This window comes from Paramormyrops kingsleyae, chromosome 11 (assembly GCF_048594095.1).
Source record: "Paramormyrops kingsleyae isolate MSU_618 chromosome 11, PKINGS_0.4, whole genome shotgun sequence".
NCBI classification, from domain to species: Eukaryota; Metazoa; Chordata; class Actinopteri; order Osteoglossiformes; family Mormyridae; genus Paramormyrops; species Paramormyrops kingsleyae.
This window is the reverse complement of record NC_132807.1, coordinates 24,740,445-24,755,660: the sequence shown is the minus strand read 5'-3', so window position 1 is coordinate 24,755,660 and position 15,216 is coordinate 24,740,445. Positions and strand designations below refer to the sequence as shown.

Sequence of the window (15,216 nt, the reverse complement as noted above, 5' to 3'; positions counted from 1 at the left end):
TACACGCACATAATACGGTCAGCTGAACATCGGCCCAAAAAATTTCCAGCAGGTCAGAAATGTTTATTGTGGCTCTTGATATGCCACAATTATCAATGTTTTTCGGTACCTTGTTTTGCGGCTGTAATGGTCATTACGGGCGTTATATAATAACAACGTATTATTATTATTATTATTATTATTATTACCACTGCTAGGGCTGTGACACCTTGAAAGAAGACTTGCAGACATCAAAGGTGCTGTGTACTCTATGACTTTCATCTCCTTTGTAACTAATGATAAAATAATTACATTCTCTTTCGCTAAGAGAACAACATATTAACTAATTATATTTACAGTTGGCCACAGCACTGGGGCATGAGCTATGGGGAGTCACAGCTAGTGTGCTAGCAGGCTAGTCGGTAGATGGGGAGGTCAACAGCATCTGATTTTAACATTTATAGCTAAGAATAAAAATCAATTAATGGAATAAAAGCTGGCATCAGTACGCTTATGTGTTTCCTGCAGTCTTTGTAATTACAGGCCATTAAATACCCGTGCTCACACGTTTAAAGGTTTGGTTTACTGGTGGTGTGCCATGCTATTCTGAATTAATAGCGGAAAGTGTAAAAATATCCAAACATGCAGATTGCGTCTCCCTGCTGTGTCCCCCGTAGAGGGCAAAAAAGGGCATCCAGAGGGGCATGGCGTTTGTGAATACGGTGTGGTTCATCATAGCCACATGATCAAAACTGGCCAATGACGTGTTAAAGCCCAAAGCAGCAGATGAAGCAGAAGTGAGGCAGTTACCACGGCTTTTCACTCCCTTTGTTTAACGCCTCTGTTTCACACCTCAAGTCCGTGACCCCCCCCATCTCTCCCCACTTTCTCTCCCCTCTTTGCTACTTCACCCCTCCTCTTTCTCTCCTCCTCTCATCTATCACTCTGCATCCCCCCCCCCCCAGTCTATAATTGGATTCTATTTTCAGGCTGCTATAAGTGTCCCTGTCTCCTGTGTGTGTCTCACGCCTGGCTCTCTCTCTCTCACTTTCGCTCTCCGTGTATCAGCTCTTAACTCCATTTCCCTCCAGTTCCTCCTCTTCCCGGTCCACGTCTCCTCCTTTGCTCACATCACCTACTCTTCCCGGTCCACATCTCCTCCCTTGCTCCCATCACTGTCGCCGCAAGCCTTCTCACCGAGAGGAATACCCAGCCTCTGGCACAGTGTTGACTGGACTCTTGGGAAACATAACAGGGGCACAGGAAGCTCAACTCAGAGGGCGCAGGACGTGGCAGGCAGCGAGGTGGCAGAGTAGATCATGACCTGCTGACTGGAGAACCTGGAAAAGTTGCATAAGTCCGCACTAGCTGTCCTCATTTTGAGTCCTTGCTGGGAAGTAGCTCAGCATATTTGAAACACAAGTAAACAGCCAAACAAGCTCCAAGCAGACGTTTAGAACTGAACCACTAAACTGGAGCTTGAACTAATTAGGGCGAGCGTTTGAAGGAGAGGCAGAAAGTGAGGTGAGGAACGTCTGCTCAGAGAAGGATAAAGTACAGAGGGAGTAAGGAAAAAGAGGGCGTGGATCCGGAGGACTGGGTAGAGGCGGGGTAGAAACTGGTTGGCTGGTCCATGTTCTCTAGAGAACAATAGAGTATTTAAAAAGGAGGAAGAGGAGGCATGCACACACACACGCGCACACACACACACGGCAGCGGGAGGAATGAGGAATAAGTAGAGAGCAAAGAGCACGAGCGCAGAAGACATGGGCATCTCGCCGCAGACACAGGGCTCCGCGCACAGACGGCCGAGCGCCAGCCGCGGGCCGCAGCACGCAACTCGGGCTCCGCAGACGCCACGGTCCATGCAGCCGAGGACCCCGCAGTCACGGACAACGCAGCCGAGGGCGACGCCGCCACCACGTGCCGCGCAGACGCACTCCAGTCACACGCATGCTGCGCAGACACGCTCCAGTCACACGCACGCTGCGCAGACGCGCTCGGCCCACGGCCCGCACCGGCACAGCACGCAGTCCATGCAGACAGGCTTGCGGCGGCTGTCCAACACTCATGCGCATTCTGCGCAGACACAGCCGATGCAGAGCTGCTCGCGGAGGCTGTCCAACACCCATGCTGTTCAGCACGCCGCGCAGACTGGCTGTAACTTCTACTGCTACTTGTGCTACGGCTGCTACTGCTGCTGCCTCACGCTTCTCTCTGTCTCTCTCCTCCTCCTCCTCTCCCCCGCTCCACCCTCTCCTCCATCACTGGGCCTCCCTCCATCATCCTCCCCTTCCATTGCTGCGTCTTCCTCCAACTCTCCGTCTTCCTCACGCTCCATCCCTGCGTCTTCCTCTCCTTCCGTCCCTGCATCCTCTTCTCCCTCTGTCTCTCGCTCCACACCTCCATCGCCATCTTCCCTTATCCCTCCGTCTTCCTCGCCTCCTGTGCTTCCTCCTCCCTCCATCTCTCCTGACCTCCCTCCTGCATTCCACCCTTTCCCTTTCTTCAATCTGGTCTGCCCCTCCGCCCCACCTTCCCTGCATTTATCTCTCCCGCTCCCTCCTTCCTCACCCTCACACCCCCTCCTCTGCATGCCTTGCTCCGACTCCCCCTCCCACACACCTGTTCATCCTTCCTCCTCATGCACCAACCTCCTGTGCCACCCCACCATCCCTGGCCCCGCCCCCCGCCGCTTCCCCTTGGCTCCCCCCTCCCTCCTCCTGCTCCCCCGGCCCTCTCCCTGTCACCGGCGGTCTGCCCGCCGCTCGCTCCCCTTCCTGCTCCTCTGCCCGCCCAGCTTAGGGGACCCCTCCCTGTCATCGGCCTCCACCCTGGAGCACATCCCGTCGTCAGCGGCGGCACGGCCACGCACGCTGGTGCGCCAGCAGAGCCTCCAGCAGCCGCTCACGCACCCACCCCCGCCGAGCCTCAATGACCTGCCCCCCACCTCGCAAAGCCTGGGCCAGCTACACACAGGTCAGCCTGGCGGAGGCCTGCGGGGAGGACCCCGGGGCGTGCGGGGCAGCCCGGCCGGCGGGGGCTCTTCGCGGTATAGGGGGACTGGAGGGGGGCGCTCACGATCCAACCCGGGCAGCTGGGACCACATGATGGGACAGATCCGGAACAGGGGCCTGGATGTGAAGTCTTTCCTGTAAGTCTCTGCCTTTCTTGGGCTCAGCTGTCCGTTTCCAGTCCTGTCCTCCCACCTGACTGTGCTGTCATGGATTCTTTGTGCTGTACACCACACCGTCCCGTTTATTAACCCAAACCAGCTGTACTTTCGTCCCACCCTCTGTCCCACCATCAGCCGGTTGTGCCCGCTATGCCTTTTGTTTTCTGTTCAGCGTCTCGCTGGCCGTCCCCCATCATATTTCGCTTCCCCCGGCATAACTGACGCACTGGCCATTTGTCTGCACGCAGCACTCGCGAACAAACAATTGGCTCAGATCAGCAGCTCTGTTACGCCGCTACTGGCCAAAACAATTGAACCAGGGGAAGTGAAGTCGCGAGGAGCCGGCCGCCTGAGTGCTCTGTGTGAGCGGCTGGGTAGAGATGCTGCAGAAAACCAGGCTGGACAAAAACACAGCAGATTCTTGGCGATCACACCAAGAATTACTTGCAAATGATAGCAGATAAATTAGATACAAATGAAGAAAACATTGAGTTGTTCTTCATTACGCAGCCTAGCCACATAGTTCAGATTTGCAAAACAGCAGAATAACTTAGTAAGCATTTTGGTAGCTTTGTGAATGGGGGAAGAAGTGTGTTGCTTAAGAGTGCCGTTATCTGTAATGCACAGCGATTATAATTATAACCTGTCATTATGGCAAAACCGCTTATAGCTCACACGGATAACCCCCATTAAGACGACTTTTTAATAGTATTTCCAGCAGAAGCTTGTTTTCAAAGTGACTTAAACACCTGGATATACAGTTGGATATATTTTATCCAAGCAGTTCCCCCACCAGGGCACAACCTTTCCTGGGATGTAGACCTGAACCTTGCATATTTAAGGCCACATCCAACACTGCTCACCCCTGCTTTTGTTTTCTTGCCTTTCGCTGAGTCGCTACTGGCACACGACCTGATGCTGCATTTGAGGGAGCGTCCCTGTCATTTGTTGTCTTTTACTGTCTTTTACTTATATTCTTATAAATTGCTTCCCAGTCATGCCAGACCCAAACAAGATGGTTTAGTCTGCATACCTTTGCATCCTCTCTTATATGTTCTATTTTATGTGTTATAGTAGGATATGGGGAATCTCTTTATTCCACTTGCCTGATTCTTTTTGTCACTTGAATGAAAACTGCTCCTCTATCCTTCATCTCCTTGTTCTTTTTGTTTGTCCTGTAAGTCATTTCTGTGTGCTTTGGAGTGCTTACGCTTTATCACCTCTGTTGTTTCTTGTATTTTGGTCCCTTTGTCAAAAAAATTGTGTGTATCTACTGAGATCTGCTGGTCAGTGATCGCTGACTCCACTGATGTCATTCATCATTAAAACTGTGATGCTTCCAGATTTCTTCAGCGTCACATCAAAAGCACTCTAAACAACCTTCACCAACAATAAAATAAGCAATTATCCTTAAGTGTGAAACAAGATTTACCACTTTCTGCATACATCTGCTTCTATGGCAGAAGGCCAATCCTTTACGAGAACATGGCCATTTTCCTGGAAGCTGCTGTAGTGTAGATTGAATTTCTTTATTCTTTGTCTATTTGTTGCTGAAATGTCCATCAAACATCATATCACGTATGTTGGAGAACATATGAAGATTGTAGAAGAGTGCATGCGTATGTGCAAGCCACATATGTTAGATTAAATAAGTATGTATCTGAGCGAAAAATAATCAGCAAGGATTTATTATTTGTTGATCCAAAGCACTTTCATTTGCATAGTGATCTGGCACATTACAGCTGACAATCAGCAAACGAAATACCACATGGTGTCTTTGGGGCGGGGTCACGCTGTCAGCGTGGCACCAATCAGACAGCTGATCCCTCGTGCCAGGAAGCCCAGTGGTGCACTTAAAAAAAAACCCACTGCGACCCTGCAAAACTGACACGTTATAAAGAAAACATAAGCCTCTGGCTGGGCCTTTGTAAAGCTGGATTTTATCCTCAGGATCGTACCTCCACCGCAATAATGGCCTCCATTCTTTAAAAGCTCTCCTGCACATGGCAGCCTGTCACGCAATGCCAGCAACTGGCTCTTCTTCCGTTCTGAGATACGTGTATTTTTGGCATCGCCCCAGATTATATATCAGACCTGGGCTGCCCCGTAGCCCCCCCCCCCCCCCAGTATGCGCTTTTCTGGCAGGTCGTGGGATGGAGGACTATGACAAGCCAGCAGAATGAGGCTGGACATCAAGGACTTTTATTGCTCAAAACTGGAACATAGAATTGGGACAAGGCCTCTTTAAAAAGGCAAACCCACAACACGGATAGGCCGTAATTAAAAATGCCTGGAACTTAAAGACACAGCGCTAAGCAAAACCTGAGACACGTCTTTCACACACTCCTCAGTTTCCCCCAATAGCCGTACACACACAGCTGGGCAATTAGTTTATCTAGGGCCAGCTGGGTTTAATTTACTTGGTTCTCTGTAGCCATGGGGCTGGCAATCATTGTAGTACAAAAATTGCCCAAACCTATCTTTGTGCCATTTATCTCTCGCCTGTCATGTCACATGCTGTCTCAGGCAGGACTGACTGACGGATTGGAGGAGGAGCGTTTTTATTGCCTGCAGGTGACACTCTGCAGACGCCTCATAGGCCAATGGGGGTTGCTTATGTAGCAGATACCAGCCAGCTACTCCATCCCCAGCCACCTACTCACGGCAAAAGGTACTGCCAGTGTTCTGCCGCTGTGGAATCTAATGCATTCTAAAGCCATTATGCATTATATTTGTGTCATTTTTATTAATGACAGCAATTACAAGTGTAATTTCCAGATTTTGTGATGGGTTACTCAATATTCGTAGTTGTGAAGTGGAAAAAGATACAGTGAAATACTTATTGAGTATAAGAAGGTCATTCACAAAGGCAAAAACATGCATTTAGGAAAAACTTTGCTGCCACATCCTGCTGTGTCCCCTTAGGAAAAATGACACCCCAACTGTTGATATATATCTGACGTCATCCCACTAGCTGAGGTGTTCAGAGCAGTGTTTCCTAATCCAGTCCTCGGGGACTCACAGACAGTCCACGTTTTTATATTGGGAGCAAAAATGTGGACTGTCTAGCATGAAGCTCAGAGGAAGGAAAAACATGAACCAGCCTCAAGGACCAAATTGAGAAACACTGGTGTAGAGGAAGATACTAGATGTCCAACAGTGGTTCTTGATTCATGCCATTTTTTGCTTTATTAACCTTAGGCTTCCTCTCCTTTTTCAAAATCATTACCTGGATAATGTAAATCTCCTTGCCTACTTCGGCTGCCAATGCCGCACTAATTAAGAGTGGCTGTATCCAGGGGCGTGCCTAGAAATTCTGGCCCCCCTAACTAGATGTCACCTTGAGCCCCCATGTCCATATTTTATGTATTATTTTACTTATTCAAGTGCCAGGCGCCCAGAATAAGCCAGGGTGTTCATGCCCCCTCTGACGCCTCTAGCTGAATCTAGGATGTGTCCAGTTTGGAGGATTTCTGGGATCCCCTAGAGAGTGCAGGAGTTTGATTATCTGGGGAATTTTCGCACAGCAAGGTCATCGTGTGGAGGTTGTGCCTGGTGTGACTGTACAAATGTGATCCCCAGGCTGTTAACATCTGTTGTACCAGCAGGAACACCTCAGGAGATCGGGGGGCCGAGCAGGCTGGGTTCCGGATTACAGTCCATGAGAGCCCCTTCATTACCTTTAATTACCGAGCCTGTTTATTCAATCGGCACGTCTCGGACTGTGCGAGGCGGTTCTAGTGACATTACTACAGTATACATGGCTGGAAATTAATAATGCACAGGGGTCTGTGTTACTAATCCCTAAAAAGCCCTTTCCTTTCCTTCTGGTTGCTCTTTGCATATGTCCATTTCCACACTTGCATGTTGAGGCATGTTGATAGAAAAGGCTCTTTCTGCAAAGGCTAATTGTAACTGATTAGCACGTATATACAGGAAAGGTACAGCCAGGTGGTGCAAAATGATGTTTCGGTCAACGACCGGCCGCATATATGACGGTAATCATGTAACATTATGATTGTAATGGAGCTAAAAAATTTCTATTGCCAATTGATGTCGTAGCCGTTGTAATGTCGTAGCACAACGCATAACTCACGTAAGTACACAAATTCGCCTATTGCCACATTTCTCAGTATCAATGCGTCTACGTTAGTGTATTTGTGTGAGTATGAGTGGGTCTGTGAATATCAGTGTATTTGTATATCAATGGGTCTTTGTGAGTATCAGTGTGTCTATGTCAGTATCAGTGTATTTGTGTGACTGTCAGTGCCTCTAGTAACTGGAGACAAGGCACTGCGAGTAAATCCCCATTAACCCTGGTCTGTGTACAGCATTGATCCTCTGTCTGTAGCATCATTGCTCGGACGATTAATTGTCACCGTGGGCCAGGAGAACAGGAAAGAGAGACAGAGGGAGAGGATGGACAAAGGGTAGAAACACAGGGAAAGTGAGAACACAGCACTAAGATTGCACTGAAAAGGATTCCTTATTGGCAGACATTCATTTGCAACATATAAAGCAATACGAGTTAAAACTGAACATTTTTAATGTCAAATTTATGACAGTGCTAGACACCCAGCAGCTTCGTAATACCTTTCACAGCCGTGTTCCGCGTTTCCTTCTCTACCTTTAATGGATGTGAATAATTGGATACAAAAGAATTACACAGCCATACACCGCAAGCTACAGTAATTAAAGGCAAATATTCAACTTCACTACTCCCTTTTTAATTATTCTTTAAGTATTTTGCCCTTATCATTTGAAGCTGCAGGTCAGTTAATTTCTTCCATTTGCTCATTGAAGTAACAGTATATAATTTTGCTAAAAACAGAGTAATCCTATTGTCTGTACTACCCTTGCTTTCTAACCAGCATATTATTTGTGTTTAATTTGGTGTATAATCCTTTTACTGACTAATTGTAATATATGTCATATATTCCAGGTAGTACTATTTTTAAACTAAGCCCTTAGCTAAACTACCTTTCATGGCTTTTGAAAAGAAGTCTCATAATTCTGACTTCACGCTGCTTTTGCCTATACTCTATCCCCGTGTTTAATAATTTACCCAATCTGTTTTTATTATGTCAGAAAAGGTGGCCTGCTGCCTAAACCTGGAGAACACAATGTTTTGCCCAAGAACACATTTCGAAGCTATTATGTAGTTTCAAATGGAATGAAATTGTTACTTATGGCAGGAATTTATAACATTCTGGGTAGCAACAACATATGGCAAAAATACATTTTATAATCTAATTGACATTCAGTTGACTGACTAATGAAACATAATTTGAGAAAGAACAATTTGAATTTTCCCTGTGTTGACAATTAATAAAGGTGCGATGCCAGGGACGCCCAGGGCAGCAGCTATCCTTTCAAATCCAAGAAGCACATGTCAGCTACACATACAGAATTTTGGAGGGAAGATTGTGTAGGCAGTCAATTGCAGTATAATCACCAGGTGGGGCAATCCAACAGTGGCACCCACTGAGAATGGGACATCACTTTGTGTGTAGGTAATGGAAAATGAGAAGAGAGCTTTGCATGAGGCACAGGAGCGCACTGCAGTACAGTGTGGCTCAATGGTAATTTGGGTATCCATTTCTTAATCACTCAAAGATTTTGTGTCTTTTAGAAAAAGCAATTATGATGCTATGCAAGAAATCCAGACATTCGTACTTCCAAATGCACTTGAACGTCTGTTTGGGAGTCTGGCTGTAGACAGATGTTGTCTCAGGTCAATTAACTGGAATTTTGACCTGCTACTTCTCCAGAGTGAATCATTGCTCAATAAATCTCAAAGGCGATCCAGGCTACACAGAAAGATGGAGCGAGCCATTTTGTGCTGTGGCGCTTCTTGCTCTTCCAGATCGATGTTATGTCATGGTGTTTGTAATGTCTCTGCAGGTGCCATATGCGTTTAAATACAGTCATGTTCTTACTGCGATGAAACACAGCTCTGCCAATAGTACCCATTGGGCGCAAATTAATGTGGACAGAAGGGGCGGGGCTGATAACCAGTAGATTACTGGCTCCACTGAGCTGAACAAATGAAACTGGTGGACATAAAAAAAAAAAAGAGAGAGGGAAGACTGAAAATCCATGGACAACTGAATAGGCAACTGAGAAGATCCATGGGTTGTGTTTTGGCAGAGTGACAAAGTGTGAGGGCATCTGAAAGTGGAATCAGGCAGTAACCAGGACAGGGCAGAATGTACTGAAGAACAAACTTGTGAAAAAAAAGAGGAAGAATATTTGGGGGCAGTTGGATCTGCGGAGTTTCGAAATAGACATGATTCTTAAGAAGATGAATGGATGAGGACTGTCAAGTTATAAACTGTGGAAGTGGAGATTATACTTGAGAGGAGGATTGGATATGGACTCTATGATCTATAAAGTGTGGAAGTGGGGATGATATTTGAGAGGATGAATGGATGAGGACTGTCTGATCTGTAAGGCATTGCATTAGAGATGATGAGCAGAGATAGAAAGCTGTGACCCAGAAAACAGTGACACAGCAAGCTCCCCAGGACACTGTGACACTTAAATAGAAACAATTAGTCCAGATATGCCTAACGAGGCTTAATTAAATCTAAACACGAGAGGAAGGAGGGGAGAAAAAGGAAAGGTGAGTATAGGGGAGAAAAGAAGAGAGCAATAAATGTAGCATAAGGGTGTTTGTATGGACAAGATGAGACATGATCGCATGAGTATGTGCTTGACAGAGTCTATGGACCTGACCATTGAGACACTCTGAGTTTGTGTGGCTCTGTCCCCACAAGGACAGTTAACTCTGGAAAAACAGACTTTGGGAAGATATTCTTATGAGTTTTATGCCCCTTTTAAAGTCAGCTTTTTATTTAAGAAGATACACCTAATGAAAAACAAATCTGTGCGCTTAGAAATGGGTGTCACAGTGGATCAGTGGGTCGCACGTCCGCCTCGCCCCTGCAGGGTTGAAGATTCGAATCCTATATGAAATCTGTGTGGCAATCTGGATATGAAGCATGCGTGGCTGTTATTGCATACATGACGCTATGCGTGTGAAAGAGGACATTTATATGTGGGCATGAGCAGTATGTGTGTCACTTGTATGCAAATTCATATGTTTGAATCTTTGTGTTCACTCTTTTTGCATGAAAAATTTCATGTTTCCCTTTGACTCCTGTCTTATAAAAAAAAAACAAATTATGTGCTCATTTTCAGTTTCTCATTCTGTTTCCCTCCCTCTTTATAAAATATAGGTAATATGTATATACATTTATTTATGTATTGAATAAAACAAAGATAGATATGTGTACATGGTAGTTGGAGGCCTTAACCAGGCCTCCTTAGCATCTTGTTGTGGGTCGGGCATTTCTCCCTTGTTGAAGCATTGCTCGCTAGTGTTCCTGCTGACTTTTGCCCTTGGTGCTCACAATTTCCTACCCCCCCACCCCCTCGTTTAGTGTGATATTTTCTTCTACCACTTTCCTTTTCCTCTCCTCTTTGCCTTATTCACCTTTACACTCCTCGTGGTGACTTGACCTCCCTTGACCCCCCCCCCCCCATCTCCCCTCTCCTCGCTCTCGTCTCTTCCCTTTCATCCTCTCCTGTGACTCCCTCCTTACCTCTCTTACTCTGCCCCTTCTCTGTGCTTCTCTTTCCTGGTCTTGTTCTTTATGGGACAGCGAAGGGAAGATGGTGGTTCTGTCGCTGGCGATCGGGCTGGCTGAGCAGGATGACTTTGCCAACATCCCCGACCTGCAGGAGGCACCGGCCAGCCACGAAACCCCCCCTGACAAGAGGTACCAATCTAAGAGTGTGAGAGTGAGAGTGCGGTGGGAGGCAGAAGTGGAGGAGGGAGAGATGAAGCGAGAGGGAAGGAGAGAATGTGGTGGATCTGAAAAGGGTGAGAAAATACTGGACATTGGTGTGTGCAAAGAGGAAGGATTTAGTGAGTTAGGAGCTGAAACAAGTGATACAGAAAAAGACAGTCATAGTTATTATGGAAAAGGAGATGATATATTGTGGCACACTGGAGCTTGTGCACCTTGTTGACGGCTGCTGTGGTTAATGCTGAAAGCCATTAAGGAGGGTGTATTAGGGTTATGGTGGTCAAAAAGGGAAATACCTATCAGATAAACATGGCTGTGAGGACAATGCAGGGTGGAGGGTGGTTGGCTCCAGTACGGTTGATTTTTTCCCTCCTGGGCAAACTGTGATGAAAAAAGAACACCTTGAGCAAGGGCTAATGGGATTAGACAGCTTGACCATCAGTTGTTAATAGTTAATGAGCTCCTTAATCATTTGAGTGGGATTGTGGTCCACAGTCTCACTGTAGAGTCCCTTCACTGGCTGAATGGCCATTGTGTACCATATGGCTGCTTTAAGAATGGTAGAGATGTTTGCTATTAATTGGATTCTTTCACAGCCACATCAGCCTGTTGCTTTTCATCCTTCCCACAGACACTTTTCATTTACTCCTTTGTCCTGCTGCTTCCTTATCGATCTCTGTGCACCTTCTCTTTGTTTTTGTGCTTTTTAACCATCTTTTCTCTTACCAGCCAGCTCTCTGAGGGCAGTTGCCTGGCATTTCTTTGTGTTCCTCTCCTCTGGCTCTCTCCATCTCCACATCTCACCAACTCGCTCCTTTCCCTTCCTCATCTTCCCCTCAGTCCTAGCCTTCCAGCCTCTGGGGCAGCGTATATTATACTCTCGTTAGCCGCTTTGTTTGAGAGCCACTTTCACAGATGTCTATAAATAAGGTCTCCTGCGGGCAGGGACCAGTTTCCCCAGCAGCTTAAGAGCTGTGACTTGCAGAATACGAAGGTAAGACAACCACTGTATCATCACTTTTGCGCTCCCAGTGTTCCACTGGCTGATTAGCTAAGGACTGGACAATCAGCGTCTGTCAGTAATTTCCACGTCGTCTGTTCGAGGCATTTTAAATTAATTACCTGCCGAATGCAAGCTGAGAGGATGACAAAGCAACATCCTCCACCCATCCAACAATCCTACCAGAGGTGCATGGATGACATAATGCCCACGCTTGATTCTTGGCTTGGCAGCCATGAGCAGCTAATTTTGTGGATCCAACAATAAAACACCGCTCCCATCATGCCAGCCCCTTGGGAATCGGTCATGGGGTGGGCTTTAATTGTGGGTCTTACCGAGCGTAGTGGGTAGGTCTGTGTGTGGAGTCGCGTGTCCCCCGGGAACCACAAACCCCCCCCCCCCCATCATTTATCACTGGCCTCTCTACACTGTCGCATCAATGAGACCAAGAACGATTTATCTCCAGTTTGTCTTCTCGAGTTCCACTTCCTGCCCCTATCTCTCCTCTGGCTCTTTGACTGAGCCCAGCAGTTGAAGGTAATAGAGAAATTGATTTGGCTTCATCTAGATCCAGCTCTTAATCAAAGATTTTATTTAAGATTGTTCTTGGATTTATATCTGACATGAAAATATGTCCATGTGTGAAATACAGAGCATCTGAAGAATAAGTCTGTGTTACTTGACAATGATGAAAGAAAATATGTAGCAATAAATACAATCAAGGTATTTCATTTATTCCAAGACTGTTCTGAATCTTTTTTACATGGCGAAAAAGGTTCTGTGCTTTAATATGAAGGAATATCTGACCTTCCGCTAGTCCTCCCCACAGCTAACAGTAGATGACCTTACCACACCTTACACACAGATTTACTTCATTATGTAGCCTTCATTAATTGTGTGAAAAAGTGCATCCCTACTTTAATCTCACTTAATAAGGTAATATTAATATTAGAATTTTGATTTCCAGAATAATTTTCAGTTTGTTTTGGAGATCATCATGGCTAGGATACAATTTGTACTTGCCATTTTTAGGACTTGGTGTATATTTCAGATTCATATTGAAAGGCCTCCATTACTTTTTGCTTTTGTGTTTAGTTTTCATAGCCCTTTCTGAAGCCAGTTACTCCTAAGGTTTCTAATGACCCTTATGTATCCTCTCATCCTTTTAGTATTCAATTATCCATGAAATTATGGATTTAATTTTCAGATTCCTTGAATATTTATAGTTCCTGTTAGGCCTATAGAAGTCTCAGCCTGCTATTTATTAAAGCCACAGCTACACTTTCAAAATATTGAATATATGTTGGTCACAGCGGACAAATTAGTGTGCAAATGGACGGCTTTTTCCACAATTAGTATTATCATCATTATTATTAATATATTACTGTCTTCTCATTTCCTCAGAGGTGCGATAGTTTGCTTTTTTGTGCTACTTATATGCTGAGGCAGTTCACTGGGCAAATTAATTTTAAAGCCGTTGTAATATGTAGCGCATGAGACGGCCACTGTGGTTCCTGCGATAAGAATTCTTGGTGGGACGGATTTGTATGAAAGGTGTGCAAATTGCTGATTTCGATAACGTCGAAAATGGCAATGCCTCAGTATTTTATAGTACGGAAATAAACCCTGCACCTGGGAGACAGCCTTCCAGAGGTCCTCCAAGCATTGCATGGAAATGGGTTAAAAAACAAGCCTCCTGCCTGGAGTCACACAGATTCCTAAAATACAAAAAGTCCTGCTTTCAGCCTGCAGTCAAAAAGATTCCTAAAATACAATAAGTGCCAGAGTTTCCAGATGCCCTCAAGGGGGTAATCAGATCTGGCGAGAAACCAAAACTGGGTTTGGGTTTAGTGCATCTAAATATCATCTCCCAGATTCACTGGAAATCATTCAGAGTGAGGATGATCTCAGAGACACAGCGAGCCAGTTGCCCTGACCTAATCAACAAAATGTAGATTATTAACATATCAGTTATAACAAACATTTTGAAAGTGTTTCAGGGGAAAAAAAAATAAACTTGAAATTAACAAAACAGCCATTTTATTCCTAAGCAATGAAAATAATGGAAAAAAAAAAAGGAAGCGGTTTCTTGTCCTTGTGGAATTTAAGATTCAAGTCTTATACTGTAGCACTGGCAGTTGGTCAGATTTTTCTTTTCTGATTGGTCTAGGCTCAAGGGACTGCCTGGGCCACTGTGTTTAAGCGTAATACTGTAATGACAGATTGGCATCTTATTTATGGAGGCACCTTTTAAAGTCCAAACAGGTCTCATCTGTCATCACATTTGTCACTGATCTCATGCCATTCCTCTTCTCCCTCGCTGCTCTCCTATCAGCCTTACACATCTATGCCCTCCCCCATCCATCTTGCCCATGTGCACAACGCACACCCTTCGCTCTCTCGGGACTGGTCCCCTAGGGTGGGGGCTGGCACATCACTCTGCATTAATCTGTTAAATAAGTTGTGTGTTTTTGAAGGCAGGGGTGTTTACACCATCCCTTCCACCAATCAGTTGAGTCATGTGAAGTTGACCGTACGACAGACTGCAATAATCTGCCCATAACCTGTCCCTACAACTCTAGCTGTACCCCTGTGAAGCTGAATACTTTACTGCTCCACTGTGCTTCACGCTGAATGGCATTGGATTCTCTTGGGTACTTCTTGGGTCCAATGTTTGGAGCTTCCCTGTCCGCCTACTGGGTCACACCTGGAACAAAAATCCCTCCTAACAAAGCCCAAGCCCGCAGTCTTCTTTGCTGTGCAATATTAATGCATGCCGTATCACTTAATGTAGAGTTATAATGAGGCCCCAGCTCTCTGTGTGTACAGAGATCGTGTGACATGATTTTTCAGTTTTTGTGCATGTTCTCTCAGCATTCCATTTTCATCATACAGTCTAATGAGCAGGTGAATTGGTGAATCTCAACGCACCCATGTGAGGGCGTGTGAGTTTGCGCATAATTGCCCAGTGCTGGGATGGCACACTGATCAGGGTGTGCCCTGCCTCATGCCTTGTGTGCGGCAATTGCACCAATTCACTGCAAACCTAATTCGACGTGGCTACTGAGAATGGACAGTTGAATGAAATAAATGTTGAATTTCCAATGTAAATTAGCAAATGTGAATGGCAATAGAGTCCGTATTAGCATAGCAGTATTCATGGGAAGTCAACTTTGGTTTCTGGCCATGTGTGCAGTTTCATTATGGCCCTTTGTAACTGCAGTCAGAAAAACAAACAACCAATTACT

General features: G+C 45.8%; 1 protein-coding gene across 3 annotated transcripts in view; it reads left to right on the top strand.

The window, feature by feature from the left end:
• Window positions 1-15,216, top strand: part of syt7b (synaptotagmin VIIb) — a 96,490-nt gene that overhangs the window by 52,485 nt on the left and 28,789 nt on the right. For all 3 annotated transcript variants that reach the window (XM_072718307.1, XM_072718308.1, XM_072718309.1), the window contains 2 exons: window positions 2,780-3,133; window positions 10,822-10,938. In XM_072718307.1, the coding sequence (XP_072574408.1) occupies window positions 2,780-3,133; window positions 10,822-10,938 (471 nt within the window). The remainder of the gene's footprint in view (window positions 1-2,779; window positions 3,134-10,821; window positions 10,939-15,216) is intronic.